This window comes from Engystomops pustulosus, chromosome 1 (genome assembly GCF_040894005.1).
Source record: "Engystomops pustulosus chromosome 1, aEngPut4.maternal, whole genome shotgun sequence".
Lineage (NCBI taxonomy): Eukaryota > Metazoa > Chordata > Amphibia > Anura > Leptodactylidae > Engystomops > Engystomops pustulosus.
In genome coordinates this window covers 65,335,265-65,355,010 of record NC_092411.1, presented here as the reverse complement: position 1 = coordinate 65,355,010, position 19,746 = coordinate 65,335,265, and the positions used below count along the sequence as shown (strand labels likewise).

General features: G+C 40.2%; 1 protein-coding gene across 1 annotated transcript in view; it reads right to left on the bottom strand.

Moving 5' to 3' along the window:
• Positions 1–19,303, bottom strand: part of TESC (tescalcin) — a 54,440-nt gene extending 35,137 nt beyond the window's left edge. The window contains exon 1 of the mRNA XM_072142606.1: positions 17,661–19,303. Within this exon, the coding sequence (XP_071998707.1) occupies positions 17,661–17,718 (58 nt within the window). The 5' untranslated portion in view covers positions 17,719–19,303. The remainder of the gene's footprint in view (positions 1–17,660) is intronic.
• Positions 19,304–19,746: the final 443 nt, after the last annotated feature.

Below are 19,746 nucleotides of genomic sequence, written 5' to 3'. Positions count from 1 at the left end.
GAAATCACTAGTAATAAATAGAAGGATAGTTGATAATAAAATAGAAGAATAATTGATAAAAAAGCTGTAAAAACACATTTGTAACAGTAGTAATAAATGGATGGATGATAGAGCGGAAAGTAGGATATATATAAATGCATAAATAAATAAATAAGTGACATCTAGGGAAGGAAAAGTACAAAAGAGTAGGGAGAATATGTAAATCCTAATTTCAGAATGGGTATGTATAGTCATGAATTTGAGCCTGACCTGTGTGTTCTCCTGTGGCAAGTACGTCCTAAGGGTGAACTTGGATGGTATTAGGGGATACAGACAGGTGGGGGTCACAACGGGTGGACCTAAAAATTGATAGTGGTGTTAATGAGCACATATAATGGGATAATGTGAGGGAGTGTGTAAGGAGAAGTAGATTACCTTGGGGTTCAAGGACCGGAGCAGACTTATCCTTGAACTAGAAGGTTTCGTCTGGAAACCTTCTATGAAGTTGCTGACTTTAGATGTCACGGCACTGTATACGAACATTACACATGCACTTGGGGTGAATGCGGTACGAGTCACTCTTGAACGTGACCCCAACCTACCCCCCTCACAAACAGATTTTCTCATCCAAAGTATTCGCTTCATACTTGAACATAACGTGTTCGCATTCCAGAAGAATATTTTCCAACAAAAACGGGGTACGGCCATGGGAACCCGTTTTGCACCCAGTTATGCGAACATTTATATGGGCGAATTCGAGTCGACTCTCATCATGAACAATGCACAATACTCAAACAGTATCGCCTTTTTTAGAAGATACATCAATGACATCTTTATCATCTGGGATGGTTCAGAACAGGAAGTTGTTGACTTCTTACAAGAAATCAACTCAAACACATGGGGCATCAACCTAACCCTCAACTTCTCCCCTACGCAGATAGAATTTCTTGACCTGCTGATTTCGGTCAATGACAAACAAGACAGCCTGACCACTTGTACATATTTCAAAAAAGTGGACGTAAATAGCTTTTTAGAGTTTGACAGTGCCCACCATAAAAGTTGGCTTACAAACGTCCCGTACAGCCAATTTAAAAGAATTAGAAGGAACTGCACGGACGACAGCACCTTTCACAAACAATCCCAAATCCTGGGAAAACGCTTTAAAGAAAAGGGCTATCCACAAGGCATCATCAAAGACGCATTTCTTAAAACTAAGAAACTATCACAGAAGGACTGCCTTGCATCAAAAAAGAAAGAGGAACCCCCTGAAGTCAGACCCCCGAACTTCATTACCAGTTACACTTCAGACCACAAGATTATTAAAACCGTATTATCCAAACATTGGCCCATCCTCCTTAAAGACCCCCATCTGAACAAAATCATCCCTTCACACCCGCAAGTTACATACAGAAGAGCCCCAACATTAAAGACCATACTAGCACCTACAAAACTTCGACAACAACCGAGAAACAAGAAGAAGCAAGATGTCAGATCCTTCTTCCCAGATCTCAAAGGTAGTTTTAAATGTAACAGCAATAGATGCCTCACATGCGATATTATTTCACATCGCACACGTTCCTTTCACTCCACAGTCACCGGAGAAACCTTCAACATCAATCATTTCATGAATTGTGCATCAGACCACGTGGTGTATCTATTCCAGTGCTCCTGTCCTCTACAATACGTAGGAAGGACTACACAATCCCTCAGAGAAAGAATAAATACCCACAGAGGAAAGATAAAAAAACGGTTACCAACTACACAGTGTCTCCCGACACTGCCATCAACATCACAACAACGACATCCATAATTTATCCCTTATCCCGATTGAACACATACCTAAAGAACACCCGGACCGCCTCAACCAACTCATAAAGAGAGAGAATTTCTGGATTTTTAAATTAAATTCAATGTGTCCGTACGGTTTGAATGAATCTCTAGAACGGGTTTAATCCCCTCAATATCATTGCCCACTCTTTCCCCCCCCCCCTCCCTCAAGACCAGTCCTACTCCACCACCCACACTAATATCCCATCTTCTATATTCCCCTGCTCAACATCTTTCTCATTGACATTCTACCCATTGCCACCTATGTCAATTCCCTACATCCTACACCTTATGCCCATTCTATGTCATCAACATTATTTCTTCACACACATTCAGCTATTGGTAATTTACAATTACAATCTACTCACATTCACTACCCAGCTATTCCACATTCTGTTCCACCAGTCCGTCTCACGAACCATCTCCCCCAACACGCATGCGCCAATTTTTTGGCGCATGCGCAGTCACACGCCATCTGTCAAAATCCTGTGCACGCGCAGTTACATGACATCTGTCATTTAAACCGCGAAGCCGACACGGACATCACACACAGCGCCCGTGCCCGCGTCCTAAGACCAAGTAAGTAAACATTATCCACTACCGTTTCTCACACCTCATCCCGAGTCCCGAATAACCATACCTCCACTGTACTTACAGTTTACTCGCAAGTCTGCTCCGGTCCTTGAACCCCAAGGTAATCTACTTCTCCTTACACACTCCCTCACATTATCCCATTATATGTGCTCATTAACACCACTATCAATTTTTAGGTCCACACGTTGTGACCCCCACCTGTCTGTATCCCCTAATACCATCCAAGTTCACCCTTAGGACGTACTTGCCACAGGAGAACACACAGGTCAGGCTCAAATTCATGACTATACATACCCATTCTGAAATTAGGATTTACATATCCTCCCTACTCTTTTGTACTTTTCCTTCTCTAGATGTCACTTATTTATTTATTTATGCATTTATATATATCCTACTTTCCGCTCTATCATCCATCCATTTATTACTACTGTTACAAATGTGTTTTTACAGCTTTTTTATCAATTATTCTTCTATTTTATTATCAACTATCCTTCTATTTATTACTAGTGATTTCTGATTGAAATTAAGGCTATATATATGAATTCTGCAGCATTAATAGTCACTTTCTAATAATACACAGATATTTATTTATTGATTTATTATTTATTCATTTTAAATTATCTATTATTTGTAAAGAATTGGTTTTTACTGTATGTATATTGCATTATTCTTATGCCGTAGACCTTGTACCTTTGGACCTGACGAAGGAGGTAGTTCACCTCCGAAACGCGTTGTCCACCACTATCAAAATAAACGTTTTACTGAACCAGAGCAGCGCGACAAAAGCCTGAGTATTTTTTCAACCCGATCCTCTGCACTAGATCACTGTACAAGCATTAACACTGATTCTGTGTCCTGATTGGCTAAGCTGTTTGTGCACGTTCACGTCAATGTGAAGAGTGCTGTGGTCTAACTGCCCTTAGCTGATGTCACAACCAGGAAGTCCCGCCCACTTCAGGAAAAGCAGATAGCCTCATATATCTATTAGCTCTATATCTCAGGATGGGAAGAAGCCAAAAGCATGATACAGGTATCACTGGAATTTTTGGTAAAGGCTCTCTGCAGCTGTGCTAAAGTATTTTTTGTCAAGTACTTAACGTTATGCTTAAATGTTATTCAGATTCTAAAGCCTATGTACTAATAGAACAGCCCTGCTAGAAATGAATCTTCTTGGTTTTTCTGCAGCATACCTCCAGGTGTATTCATAGCTGTATCCTCATGATCAGTGGAAGGCATAAGGTAGGATCATCATGTGCTGATCACGAGGATTCTTCTATACACATGTGAAGTGCTGCAAACTCTGCTGATAAAATACTACTAGGTGATACATTATAACATTAATGCATACATTCAGAAAGAGGGAAATATTAAACATCTTGAAATGACCAACCCTTGTCATATTACCAAGGCTGTTAATAAATCATGATTAACCCCTTAACAACTGCTGTATCTAGTTTTTATGGCAGCTGTTCAGGGTACTTCTTGTGCTGTGATGCCTTTCTATAGTGCCTCATCAGAAGAAAATTGTAGGAGTTTGTGTCGTAGGAGTGTTATCAGAGCTCTAACACCCAGAATTGGAAAAGCTTCCTCTGTCACCCATGGGCACACCACTGCTATGATCAGAGGGTGCCGATTGCATCATACAGCAGCTGAAGATGGCAGCCTATACCAACTTCCGATAGAGTCAGTAGCTAAACTATAATACACTGCACTACATAAGCACTGCAGCGTATTACCGGTATATAAGACATCAAATGATCTGATGTCAGAAACCCCTTGTTAGACAAAATAAATATATAAAGCTAAAAAATAAAGCTTTAAGCTGTTAAAAAAACAGACAAATTCTGCAAAAAAAAGAAAGAAAAAAACGCAAATACACAAAAAACACACACCCATTAAAAAAAAAAAAAAGGGTTCAGAAATTTTGGTATTGTCACCCATGTATCAACCTAGACTAGGAAACTACAATCGTATTAATCCTGTACAATAAAAAAACTTTAAAAAGAAAAAGCAAGAACAATGTATATATTTTCATTTTAGAACTTTTCCTCAAATACATAACTATATTAAATTGAATCACATACCAAAAAAAAAAAAACTTTTTGAAATTTTTTGTGTCATGGAAAGCAACAATGCAAAAATGTCCCGAAAAGATTTTACTGTGCAAATCAAGGTAATTAAAAAGAAAAATAATAAAATTAGGTATCATTCTATTCATGTCAATAAAGTTTTCATGTCAATTATTTTGCATGATAAAACCAGCAAATTTTTATTCAAAAAATGTAATTGAATGTTCTTTGAATTGGTTCATTGAATGGGTTAATAATAGTTCATCAGATGGAAATATTAAACCCCAAATCTTTCTATGTCCCCCCACCCTTGTTTGTGATGCCCCCTAATCATCTCTCTATTTCTAGTGATTCAGTACATCTGATGATCTTATTCCCCGGCCCTGGTTGCTACAGTACACTTTTAATGCTGCTCATTGAGAGTCTACTTATGACATGATGGACGTGAGGACCATTGTTTATAATATCCACATTTTATTAAATAAAAGTATTTCCTGATCACTTTTAATACTTTATTTATTCTGCTCCTAGCCCCAAGAGAAACTGCTTTTTAGTTTATACATTCCAAAGTCTGTGTTGTTTTTTTAATCTTTTTATGGATATCTCCAGAGAAAGATGCATTTCCCACAATCACTTTCCAGAGTATTTAGCCGACTTTTGACCTTCTAATTTTTTTTTACAAGACAAAGGAGGTCATTTATTTCCCATTTGTATGTGTCTTTCTTAGTTTTGTTTCCTTGGTTTTGGGCTTATTTCATTTAGCTTAGAGGCTGATATATCAGGCAGGTGAGTCTGTAGTGTTTTTGGAACTCTTCATTAAAATTTCCTACACCTTTTTGGTTGGGACTCGTGTTTATTTGCGACTTTTTAACCATGATTTGTGCCATAATTGTGACTTTTTAACCTGTCCACATCAGGACATCAAAATTTGGAAATGGGTTTTCTGATAATCTATCATAGGTCCTCATTACAATGCCCCATTTGGGGAGAGGGAAGAAAATGAAAGTCCCCCCACAATGAAATATCTGTTCCATCTTCCCACACTTCTTGTTCACCAGGAAGAACCTGCACCACTACAGCAAACTGAAGTCCCAAGTGGTCACTGAAACTGGAGTGGTGGTATTCAGCCGGGACTTTTTGATTTGCACTATTTGGCCACAGAAGTCAAACAATTGTATCCAACTCAGCTGGGAATGTGAAAGGATGTAACACTAATTCCCTGGAGTCGGTTTTCCCATATAGATTGTGAGCCCTCACGGACATGGTCCTCCTTCCACTTATAGGAGTAAAGTTTAGTTTTGAGCCTTTTGTACTAATTTGTTGTTACATGGAATGTTGTTATTGAAATGTTGTTGTTATTGAATGTACAACAGCAATGAATTAAAGGGGTTGACCCATTAAGCAAGTTATGCCCTCTCCATGGATCATGAGAACGGGGATTTGATGTACCACAGTCAAACCCAGAGGAGACCAGAGCAGCGGCCCGCATGTGCTGGCTGCCCCGTTCATCAAAGATTGCCAAACGCCAGCTGCTCAGGTGTGATGAGGGTACACCGGACCCCTGTTCTTGTGCTCTGTGGGGGTCCCATCACCGAGACCCCCACCGATCAGCTAGTTAGGCCCTATCCACAGTAAAAGGCCTAACTTTCTTCATGGAACAACCCCTTTAATACTGCTCCATAAATAAATAATAATATAAAAACCGCTTTAAAGAAACGTTTTGGGACAGTTCCCTCCCATCACAATTGAACAGACTTTTTCTCATATGTACGTGTCTGCACATATTTTCCTAATATTGATATACACATATTATAGTATATTATAGCTTTTCGCATGGTTTGAGAAAAGGTTTTTGGCAACAAGGCTGCACAATGTACTGAGAACAAAACATTGATTATGCTTGTTGTCAGCCAAGCAATCCCTTTATTCAAAAACTTTAAGGAGAAGGTTACTCATTCTACTACTATACTTTTCTACTAAAAAAAAACATGTATTGTAACATTGCTATTATCACTGAATACAATTTGCGATACAATCCAACAATGCAGTTTTGTATCAACCAATTTTCTCTCTCGGGGAAAGAATATAATGTTCCGATTTCCAATAGAGTACAACTATCATGGATTTGTGCCAATGTATTATACAATGCTGTACAATAAATGCAAGCAGGGATGGAAGAACAAGCTCCAATAAAAGACATGTGGTCCTGCTGGTCATGAATAGAAGAGGTCCTTCATCACACTTCCCCTTTAAGAAATGGTTTATAAAAGGAAGTAAACTGTTACTAAGGAAGAAGTGAACGATAGACTGGGAAACACATTCCTCCTAGACTGAGGAAGCATGCATGTTTTCATACAGTTGATTTAGCTCTCAAGAATTGATATATAGTTCTGAGCTACTTTTTATTTTTTATCAAAGAACCCAATATGGACCGGAACAAAAGATCAAATTATAATCAAAGCCATGCATGACAATGTTCAGATCAACTGCCCTTATATACTAGACACTATTAGAGAAGTGCTGCAGGTTTTTGGCTTGGTATCGGGATGAATATATGGCGGTGTAGCTTGGTAGAGCAAAACAAGGGCATGTGCCCTAGGTCTTGGTTGAGGAGCCAACAAGCCATTGCTATGTATTCAGATGCAGAGCATGAACAGAGAATTAGACCTTAATGCTGGATGAAGGAAATCCAGGCCACAGTCCTTAAAGGAAATCTACCACTGGGATCATGGATTGTAAACAAGTACACTTACATGCAGGTGTGTGACCTGGCAGGATCCGCTCTTCTTTTAGCTTCTTATGCCTTTGTTTTTACAAAAAAGGCTTTAAATTATGCAAATGAGCCTGAGGGGCTCAGGGTTCCAAAGCTGTTAATGGAACCCAGATCAGATTAATTTGCATAATTTCCAAGACCTTTTTTCTTTACACAAGTACAAAGTAGAAGCTGAAAGAAGAGCGGTTTGTCACACACCTGCATGTAAGTGTACTTGGTCTTCAACCCTTGATCCTGGTGGTAGATTTCCTTTAAATAGGAAAATATAGTTTTGTTATTCTAGAAGATGAAGGTTCTATAAGGTACATATGTGTCCTTCTTTACCTTTCTTCTTAGATTGAGAAGATATGTCCAGATATTTGAGACCTGAGATATGTCCAGATATTTGAGTCTTGAGATGATCAATTCTTTAAAACATGCTTTTAGGATACTTTGGATGCATTAAAAAAAAAACATGTGACTTGTCTGTGCTGCTCACTCCTCAGCTCTCAGCCCCCACCTTTGTGCTCCTGTACAGTTCCTCCCTCCTGCTCCTTCACAGAGCTCACAGCCTGGTAAGATCAATGGGAGGAGCTATACAGAAGAACAAAGGTGGGGCTGAGAACTGAGCAGTCTGCAGCTGTTTTTTGAAATGCATCCAAACCAAAGTGCAACCCCTGAGACTACACAAAGGATGCAAAGTAAGTCATAACACCTAATTATATTGTAATACAAATGCTTAGAGAAAGCAGAAAGAAAGATGTACAATACAGGTGGGATGGGCGTCTGTAACATGTCTTTAGTGAAAATGAGGTCCCTTTAATTTATTGTAGTAAAAGGTTGCACAAGATTATTTTAAGTTCTTGTTTAAAGCTGAGACAGAAAGTTATTCAAGTCCTTACTATCAATCCTGTAGAAATAGCGTGGTAGCAGCCATGACCCTAGTACTCTGTCCTTCATTGTACAATATATTATGTTAAAGGCAGTAATGTCTTGGATTTAGCTGCTTTCCAAAACACTTATTTGGCTCAGTACTAAGGCTATTGGTGGGCAGGACAGACAGAAGTGTATTAGTGCTAACATAAGTGGAAGCATAGCACAGCTGTTACTGTTGAGTATGCAGAGAGATATAGGCGTAAAAACAAAGCTAAATTATTGTGAAAACTTAATGTGCATGTTAGTTTTCTTAGGGGAACTGTGGTTAGTTATAGGTTATATAGTTATATGGTGCATATGGCATTTCATGGCTCTCTGGTAAAGGGATTATTACAGTTTGGCTGACAATATGCTAACCTTGTAAAAGAAGGCTTTATTTTCTCTTAATGGATACCAAACATGATTGATATTAAAGGAGTTGTGAAGTAATGTATATTTTTGGGTTACCCACAGGGTGCAGACTCTCTGTAGTGACCAAAAGCTGCAACTGCAGTAGCGGCTCCCATAGAGATGAATAAGAGCCGCTGCAGTTACAGCTTCTGACCACTGTGGAAAAGAGATCATTTCATGAACATCCCCTTTAATATAGATTGGATTAAGGTGGTGCAGGGCCAGATTTAAAAAACAAAACAAAAACTGTGCTCACTTAGGGGGAAATGTTGGACTATATTCTAGTCATTGAAATAAAAGGTCATCCATGCAACAGACAATGTAAGCAGCTAAAGTAGTGTTTTATGTGAGTGGCAGGATACAGAAGGGGTTGTTGCCATGACACATTATTTATAACTTTTTATCCGCAAAACTACATTTTCTGCAGCTTCAATTTAACCCTTTTTGGTCTAATCTTGTGGCAATGTCAAGCTATAAAGGAAGCTTTGTGTTTATCACACACCAAGTCATTTTGTTTGCTCCTCTTTGATAGCATTGGACAATTTCTAAAAATATGAGGAACAGACACTGGAAATATATGTTTTCTCTCGGCATAAAAAGAACTATAAATAGATGAGCTGAAGCAAGCATCTACAGCAGGTACCAAACAAAATGCAGACATGTATAGAAGCCGCCGCTGAATCCAGACACTAAATATAGATCATCTATGTTTTGTCAATGAGGTTATTACGTGTTATATTTAAAAGTAAGACTTTTTTTTCACAATACACAAAATAAAGCTTTGATACATAAAAGGCAAAAATTGTGAGAGAAAATCTACTATCTACCGCATCTAGAGGGGGAATTGGCTGATTTAGGCCCCTTCCACACTTGCGTTGCATTTCACGTCAGAGTCTGATCAGGGTGCGCTCAGGGTTTGGTCAGTGAAAAACGCACATTTTGCATCAGAGTACAATCAGTTTTCAGTCAGAGTTTGTTCAGTGTCTCAGTTTTTCACGCGCGTTTTTGATGCAATTTCAATGCAATTTCAATGCGTTTTTTACGCGCAGAAAATGCACGTGAAATGGACTCAGGGCTGAGCTCTATCTTTTCTATGGCAATTGATGCGTGAAAAACGCATTGCACTTGCATTGCACTTGCAAGTGTCTCAGAGTGCAATGCGTTTTTGATGCATCTCCATAGACTTGTATGGTGCGTTTTTCACACGCGTGACTTGCAAAAGTAGAGCATGTCGAGATTTAAACGCGCGTTAAAAAAATGCAAGTCTGAAAAGACCCATTGGTTACAATGGGTCAGAGTGCAATGCAAGCACGCGCAGAAAACGCGTGTGAAAAACGCAAGTGTGAAAGGGGCCTAACCAATGTTTTTTTGTGACGGTTGGGTTTTTGGGTGTTTTTATGCAACATTTGGGTGAAATGCACTCAAACTCCCAATTTGTCACTGAAATCACTGGGTTTGTGCGTCAAATGTCCCAATAAAAACAATTATTGCTCATTGATAGTTAAGGGCCTGACTTGACACATTTGCAGCAAATTCTGTAGGTTTTTCTGCAACTTTTGGTGGAAAAAGTAGCAATTTCCTCTCGGGATATGAGACTTTTTAGACACAAAAATGTCACCACAAAGTCAAGTATACAAAAAATGGATGCAAAAAACACTCAACAAGCTGAAAATAGTGATACATTTCTCCAATACTATGTAAACCTTCATAAATTGATGAAGACTGTATTTTCTTTGTACTAAAAGTTTTATGATCTACCCCCAAAACAATGAAATTGAAATGTATGGCAAGAGAACATATTCCAATCTGTATGCCAATACCCGCACTGGGTAAGCAAATTTTTATTAGCGTCATTTCCACTAGGAGTTCAGGAGTTACCTTATGAAAAAGAATAAACCAATCCCCTGTACATATGGCTTAGCAGCAGAGCCGGCGCCCGGCTTAACTTGGCCCCTGGGCAACAGAGCCTCAGAGGGCCCCTTTACAATGAACTCAAATGTCAATATTAAAAATTCAGAAACTAAAGACATATAGGACTAGTTAAATCAGACAGGGAGTGTCAGTAGTCCTGTGTAAGGAAAGAAAAAGGGGTCAGGCTGCAGCAGCCAATGTAAAATATGGGACTATGGGGTACATAAGTCCTGTGTTATTTATCCATAGGGCCCTGGGACCCATAACCCCATGTTATATATGGAAATACTGCAGGGCCGTTTTCAGCAGTTGGGACTAGCCATAAGCAGTAGGTTTCATGCACAGGAATTTTTTCTCCAGTGGCTGAGTGGACCCCCCAGCAGCTGTGGGCCCCCGCACTTGCCCAGGTACGCTTGGTGCTGGCGCCGACTTGCTTTCTTTGTGAAGGGGAATGATTTACATGTTTTCCACAATGAGCATTATCTTTCGTCTTTCTTTACAGTATGTTCCGCTCCGTCCCAAAGACATCCAGAGAGAATTACAAACCCATGGCACAACACACCAAGTGAATAAGGGAAACGGCAGTACACAGACACGCAATGGGATAGGTCACTGTGATATTTTAACAATTAACAATGAACAGGCAAATCCCTACTCATCAAACAGGGTGGACTGGAAATGTCTGTGAATGACAGCAAAGTTTATAACTATTAATATACTATTTATACCCTAGACATTTAGATCTGCACTCCGGCTTCCATTATTCACATCTGTAATAGGAGCTGTGTATTAAAAATGATGCACACCAACAGATACCATAATGGTGCACACGGAGGGATCTGTGAAAGAGCCTGTGAACTTAGCATAAGATATATTTCAGCTTTATATTCTAGTAATAATCTGTATGTGTTTGATCTAACATGTACTGCTCCATGTATCCATTTGTGTACAAAGCTTATAAAATCATAATCATTCTTTATCCTTCTCCAGTTTGGAATTGTGAAGGCGTCATTTCACTTTCTGCTTCAAACAGCAGATATCCTGGAAATAATCCAAGAGTTACCCAAAATGTAGGCTAATAGCTGACAATCACTGACTGAGTAGGAAGGAAATGTAAAAAATGGATTGACAACTGAAAAAGAATCGTGTCTGGGACATTCTGAGTACATTGGCATCTGGGGGAAACAAATATGTCTATTAACTTGTAAAGTGGAAATACATGATGGCTTTGGCCAAGGTTTTTGTATTGATCCTAAAATGCAAGGAAGTGGCTGTTCCCCAATGTTCTGCAATATAAATAAGAGATGAGTGACAGGGTAGAGAGGTTGTAACTTTTATCTGTTCTGAATATTACATGGATATATTGAAATGTTACTCTCCAAACCTAGATCCAAGCGTCATGTTGGTCAAAAGCATCAACTGACATGTATTTCGGCTTCCGTTATCTGTGTTAGTTCTGGCACTGGAAGCTGCTGGCAGAAGATAATATGCGATGTTGCTGGACCCACCAATATTAATGATTTATCCAATAAGATAATTATTGAAAACCCTTTAAAATGGATGGACATACAATGATGTAGGGGCTACTACACAGATTCAGGGGCACTTTGAATATTTTTTCTTGCCCCAATGGTTTCTGAAATATCAGTTGTAGTATCTGACCATTTTAATCTTCATCACTGTCAGAAAGGAGGTGCCGGACCAGAGGCATGTGTTATGACAATCTTCTACTTGTTAGAAAAGATTAGCACAATGAATGCCTCCTCCCAGCTCTTCATCTTTGACAACAGAGAAGGTCACAATGGTCAGATACTGCAACTGATGTCTCAGCAACCGTGGGGGCAAGAAAGAAAATTCAAAGTGTCACTGAATCTGTGTAGCAGCCCCTATAGAAGGGTATGCTAATTTCCACCTGTGTGAGGTGGTGAAACTTCCTCTTTAACCTCAGAACCATGCTACCATGGGCCATTGCATGTGGGAGAAACCCAAGCCACATAAGGTAGCTTATCTTTCATAACACTTTGATCGGGTCAGATTTGCAGTCGTCCAGACACCTTACAATACATTAATAAGCTCTATACTGCTTTGTCCTTACATAAGATGGGTTGTGGATTTAGGATTTGCACAAGTATCACCCAGGTTGGTGAATGAGGCAGCTTAAAGGTTTGTCTGTCACATGAGAAGGTGCCAGTCTGATAAATTACAGTTCACAGAAGTGCCATGTTACACTTTTTAGGAGAGTCTAGTTAGGTTTCATTGTAACGTGAACATGATGGCCATTCATTCACACAACTATGTGGGTTAAGCTGACCGATTTTTGCAGGACTGACCAGCCAATGAGTATAGGGGCCTCTTGGCTCTTCATGGCAGATGATAGAGAAAACAAGGATCAGGCAGTTGGATTTCGGCTCTTTGGAACATTGCTTACTTCATCCTACTCACAATGTATATCTGGTCTGCAAAGCTGAACATATATGTATATAAAGCAGTTAGACCCTATGGCTACAGCTACTGTGTATGGCCAGGTTAGTTACAATTAATATCTGTGTTCCACCTCTGAACTAGTGAAAGGTCATCAGTGATCAGCACTTCTTGTCACTGTCACACGCACTATCCCTCCCTACCCAGAGGGTCCAGATGAAAAGGAATATACATGAAATGGCTAAATAGCAAAAACTTGTTTCTCCACATTCCTTCCATAATGTCTCTACAGAATGTGTATGTGATCCGCCTCTACTTGTACATGCTCCAGCTGCGCCATGGCTTATTCCTTAAATTATTGACCTACACACAATTGTTTTCTATTCAGTAGGATTACCTGAGGCTAGCGTTATTTATAACATGACACATGTAACCCACACACAGGCTCCTATCACTTCCACATAAATAATGAAAACTCCTAATTGACATATACCAGAAGGACATCCCCTCCAGCACATCGCAGGTCTGTTTACTTTTCAATAAAAACTGAAAAGGCGTCGATAACAAAAATATATTTTCAAAATGTTGGCCCAGAAGTTTATTTAGGGTCACATTACAAATTTTCAAAAAATACTTATCTTTAGTTTTAGAAAATGGATAAGCCAAAGACTGGTTCATATCCATTGGAACTTTACCGGTTTGCTAGAAGCTAAAAAAAAACATCATTTTTCACTCTGTTGGGTGAATGAAGGCCTTTGGATACCATTGGTGGAAGCTCTTTCTAATTGTCTCCTGCTAAATATACTGTCTGATCAGTTATATGTGTTACAGGAACATGAACTCTGCTTTGTTTTTCTGCAGACCACTAAAAGTGACTCATATTATCTGTAGTCATACACTGTACAGGCGGTCCCCTACTTAAGGACACCTGACTTACAGACGACCTCTAGTTAAAGACGACCCCCTCTGCCCACTGTGACCTTTGGTGAAGCTCTCTAGATGCTTTACTATAGTCCCAGACTGCAATGATCAGCTGTAAGGTGTCTGTAATGAAGCTTTATTTAGAATTCTTGGTCCAATTACAGCAAAAAATTCAGAAACTACAATTGGCACTGGGGCAATTTTTTGGTCTGGATCTACAATTATAAAATATACAGTTTCGACTTACATACAAGTTCAACTTAAGAACAAACCTATGGAACCCATCTTGTACGTAACCCGGGGACTGTCTGTATTGCTGCACCTAGGAATACAGATCAGCAACACTTTTAACATGCTGATAAATGCCATAATCCGCATGAGCTCCTCCAGCTTCAGGAACAGTCCTACAAGCATCTATTTTATCTATTTTTGTCCTCTGACTAAATTCCATTCTTTTAACATTCTTCTATTAAACAGCTGGAAGCGCAGATTCTCTTAAGAGAACCACTTAATAATGTTTAGGTCAAGGGAAGCTATGTACATATTTTCAAAATAAAAATACTGTGCAATATGTATTTTATATACAATTTACTATAGTTTGTGGCCCCTACAGCTATTATGCAGACTATGCATCTCCACGGTCACAGCAAGCAAACACATTTTGTGTGGTGTAATCCTGAAATTTTGAAGTCTCAAGTATTGAAGGGAATATGACTGGTGGATCAGACTACACAGAGTTGGTTTGTTGTCTGTTACCATGGTGATGTTGAGCCTGCATAAGAGCTGGAGAAATAAAAATGGAATTTATTCACAACCTAATGTAACAATTTACAAGCTTTGAGACAGACGGACAGAAATAAAATTTGAAAAAAGGTACACTGAACAGTTTTATATGTCATTAATTCTTTGATTTGTCTTCAGTGAATGTAAATATGGAATTCCATAAGTATCCCCTGTTCCGATTGCTGCATAAGCAGGCAGATTTCTAATAATAATAATAATAATTCCTTTATGTATATAGCGCACACAGATTACACAGCGCTGCACAGAGCTTGTCAAATCAGTCCCTGTCCCCAAGGGGCTCACAATCTAATCACCCTACCAGTATGTTTTGGAGTGTGGGAGGAAACCGGAGGAAAGAAAAACATACGGAGAGAGAAAACAGGACCAGAAACCAGCTGCAGATTTTCAAGGGTGAAAACATAATTGCAATTGTGTTTTTTTTTAAATATAGATTCAAGGAATTTCTGGCTAATGTCTCAATTCAATAAAACCTTTCAAAGGCTAACAATACATTCTCATATAGATTACATAGAAAATATGCAGCCTTGTGACTGACCACTGTGCCTATGAAAATCTGACCAGCGCATGGTCCATAATTCATGGACTGATCATGGTTAATTCCCTCAAGCTGACCTGCAGCCGAAAACACCCCCTTTCAGGCAGTTTTCATTGAGTAGATGTTAAGGAAACTGGCTGCCCCAGATTATAATGGAGCAACATGTCTGTCTCATGCAATTTTTTGTTAATGATACAATGATTCACATATAGCAGGGGTCAGGAACCTTTTTGGCTGAGAGAGCCATGAAGGCCACATATTTAAAAATGTTATTCTGTAAGAGCCGTACAATATGCACATGCCCCCCAGTAGATAGGTAGTCTCCGTGTCACAGGTGCCCCTGCGATCTAAGTCTTGGATCACAGGCAGACCCGTGCCCCTCTCCATGTTCCTGCTCCTGTCCCGCCTGGCCAGCGGGCACACCTGCACTTGCAGATTCAAAGGGTCAGCACACCGCTGATTGGCGCTACCCACTACCTGGGTTCCTATAAAGGCTGGCGGATCCCTGCATTCCCCGCCGGATCTTAGTTCTTCATGCCTATGAGGAAGTTTTCCACAGTGTTTCCTTCCCAAGTGTTGGCCTCCCATTGTGACCCCTGACCTGTTCCTGATTCTGCTCCTTCGCTGCCAGCCCTGATCTCTTGCTCCGCCCCCGACTTTGCATCATTTCCGCCTTACTTGACAGTCTGCCTGTTCCTGACCATGAGACTGCCTAGTGATCCTGTACCTTGACCCTGGCTGCCACCAACGACAAGTCGCGCCTGTGGAACGACCTGGTGGTACCAAACTGCAGCAAGACCATCCCACTTTGCAGGTGGTACACTACTCCAAATCCTGACACCCACTACATGCCTCCCAGTGTATAGGTAGCCCCAGCACATGCCTCCCAGTAGATAGGTAGCCACAGCACATGCCCCCCAGCACTCCCTTCAGCCAGCTCCTCATCCCTCCCCGGTCTTCTCTTTCACCAAGGCTTAGACAATGGCGGCGATGGCACCTGGGTCGTACAAAGGACGTAGGCAGCGGTAACATCTCTGCCTGTGTCCAGTGATCAGCCTAAGAGACACACAGCAGCCATCACTATTTATTAAAGATCTGTCTGAGAGCCAGATGCAGCCAACAAAAGAGCCATATCTGGCTCCCGAGCCATAGGTTCCCTACCCCTGACATATAGTAATATTTACATATATCGGAGCGACTTCTTTTTTAAGATATGATACTTTTGAGGTCATTGGTGAAAATTATTTCTTTAAGCAAATTATTGTTTTCTAATGTTTTACTTTTTCCTATGAGCATCTATACCCCATGTTCTGTACAGAATTTTACTGCTTTGACACCGTTCTGTATGGTCACTTAACTTTCTCTAATTCTATAGTAAATATAGAGGGTCATATTATATCTTCATCCAGAGAAGTAATCCACCTTCCTAGTACAATTTAATCCATAACACTCTGGTAAAATGTAGTCCAAATATTATTAACATGGGGGCATTGGGAGCAGTACGTGATAACTATGGAAGGTGGTTTAGAAAGTTTAACTTACCACTACTTATCCCTTTTACATCACAGTGTGTGTTACCCTAGAACTTTAGTATTACTTTGTGTATTATCCCAGTGCTGTCACATCACTGTGTGTATTATCCCTAAACTGTGACATCACTTTGTGTATTATTCTTGATCTATGACATGTCTATGTGTATTATTCCTGTACTGTGGCATCACTGTGACACTATTATGTATATTATCCGCGGACTGTGACATCATTGTGTGTTTTGTCCTTTTACTGTGACATCACTGCGTGTATTTTCCTAGTACTGAGACATCACTGTTTCTTTTCTATGTATTCTGATATAACAGGGTGCCTTATCTAAGCCTTTTGGCACTGAGAGTGTTCAGTTTAGTGGGTGACTACCCTGTTTCCCTTAAAATAGGACATACTCCAAAAATAAGACCTAGCACAATTTTGTTCAAGCTTAGAAATATAAGGCATCCCCTGAAAATCTGAAGACCTAGAGGAAGTCATTGCAGCAGCTCCCCCAACCTGTACATTAGCGTTAGTAGAACTTTTTAGATGTTGCAAGAGGTTGTGACATGGGTGAAGAATTCATGAGATAAAGTCACTGACTGTTGCGCTACAAATGCGATGCAAGCAGCTACCTGGACAAGAAGGGGATCATTTAAGGAAAGTGATATTACTATACATGAGAGATTGGGGCCAATGATTCCAATAGACATGGAGTCACCAGAAATTCAGCATGTTATTCAGAGTTTGGAGAGTTTTGAAGATGTTAGAGAAGTCGATTTCTTTAGTCAACAATAAATGTAAATTCTTGTTCATGGAAAAATAAGGCATCCCCTGAAAATAAAACCTAGTGCCTCTTTAGGAGTGAAAATTAATATTAGACACTGGCTTAATTTCGGGGACACACAGTAGTTACGCCCCTCAGCTGACTCCTGTATATGTGCAGATAAGGATGTGTTGGCACAAGAAAGTTATGAACAGAACTATATATGCTACTTACAACCAGTCTTCTCTATGAGTTCCTGAGTCACTGGAGGTCGTGACTGTGTCAGCCCCATGGTAGGGTCTCACAAGCAGAGCCAAAGACAGGAAGAAGTGTCCAGAGGGGTCTTTCACTGGAGGCTTCCCACTTCCTGGCAAACAGGACAGGAGATCATCTGCCCTATTATCTCAGGAGGGCATTGGGTCTGTTGCCCAACCAAAAGTGAGATTTCCTTGAAGTTAGGAAGTGCCTGGTGAAGTCCTGTGGTTCTTACTATAGCTTGTAGCTCTGAATTTATGTAGTACACTCTGATGTAGCCCTTTGTGCAACTATATTCAGAGGAGGAAAGGCACACTATATCCAGTAGAGTAGATCCAAGTGTAGACCCTGTTTTACAATGTCCGGTGTTACTATATTCAATAAAGATGTTCTATATAGTAGGTACAATGTTCCAAGTGTAGTTGTGTTACTATAACCAGCAATGCTCCAGAGGCAGACTCTATATTACTATATCCAGAGGATGAGAAGCTCCAAATGCAACAGTTTGCATTACTGTATCCAGAAGAGGGGATACTCGGGGTGTAGTTTTTGTACTACATGCAGTAGAGGAGATGCTCCAGGTGTAGCTGTGTTACTATATGAAGTAGAGGAGATGCTCCAGGTGTAGCTGTGTTAATACTATATCCAGTAGAGGAGATGCTCCTAGGGTAGTTGTGTTACTATATTCAGTAGATGAGATGCTCCAGGTGTAGTTGTGTTACTATATGAAGTAGAGGAGATGCTCCAGGTGTAGCTGTGTTACTACTATATCCAGTAGAGGAGATGGTCCCTGGATAGTTGTGTTACTATATCCAGTAGAGGAGATGGTCCCTGGATAGTTGTGTTACTATATCCTGTAGAGGAGATGGTCCTGGGGTAGTTGTGTTACTATATCCAGTAGAGGAGATGCTCCTGGGGTAGTTGTGTTACAATATCCAGTAGATGAGATACTACAGGTGTAGCTAAGTTACTATATCCAGTAGATGAGATACTCCAGGTGTAGCTAAGTTACTATATCCAGTAGATGAGATACTCCAGGTGTAGCTGTTACTATATCTAGTAGATGAGATACTCCAGGTGTAGCTAAGTTACTATATCCAGTAGAGGAAAAGTTGCAGGTGCATGTGTGTGACTATATCCATTGGAGGTGATGCTGAAGGTGCATTCGTGTTCCTATATTTAGTAGAGAAGATGCTCCAGGTCCAAGCCCTTTAGTTACTTTGTATCAGAGCAGGACTTCCTGGTGTAACTCCTTACTTACTGTATCCAGCAGAGCCCCCCAGAAGTCAGGTGTGCAGTGTGAAGTGGGGGCGATGTCCCCATGTGGTGCTGCCTGTAAGTTAGTATAGTCCCTGGTGCAGCAGCCAGTCCCCGGTGTCCCCCGCAGTAGCTCGGAGCACTCCCAGCTGCAGCTCCTCTCCGTATTGCTATAGGTCTCTGTGTCCAGGAAGCCTTGCTGTACTAATTACACCAGACAGATAACACATCCCCTGGGTCCCAGTGCCTGCCGTGTATGACATCTTCTCCTCCAGGCACCTGCCTGTATAAATGCACCCGAGACGAGGGCTGTGATCCCGGGCTGGGTACCTGCACATCCCCCGCATGCCTGTACACGCCAGCAGCACCTGGAGCACTAGATGCAGACACCAGAGCAGGTAGAACAAGATGTCAGTTTCATTCAGTGGTTTCTTGTAGACCTATCATATGTCTCAGACTATTCCAATAACGACAGAACAGCTCTGGATGTCTGGTAACTATTTGCATTGATAATAACTGTATGTTGGAATGTAAATTATCGTTGTGTAGAGATAGATATCCCTTTAAGAAACAAATTGTACTGAATACAGAAAGTCATCTAATAACATAATCAAATATTTATAAAGATGGTTTATAAACAACAAGATTTAATGCACTGGGCACAGCATGGTACCCAGGAAAGAAGATCTGCAAGAAAACCCAAACACTAATGTCCACAACTATAGGATCCACCTGAGTTTCACATAAAAGTTTATTTTTTGTTTTTAGAGGAATAATAATAATAATACCAATAACAATTACTTTATTT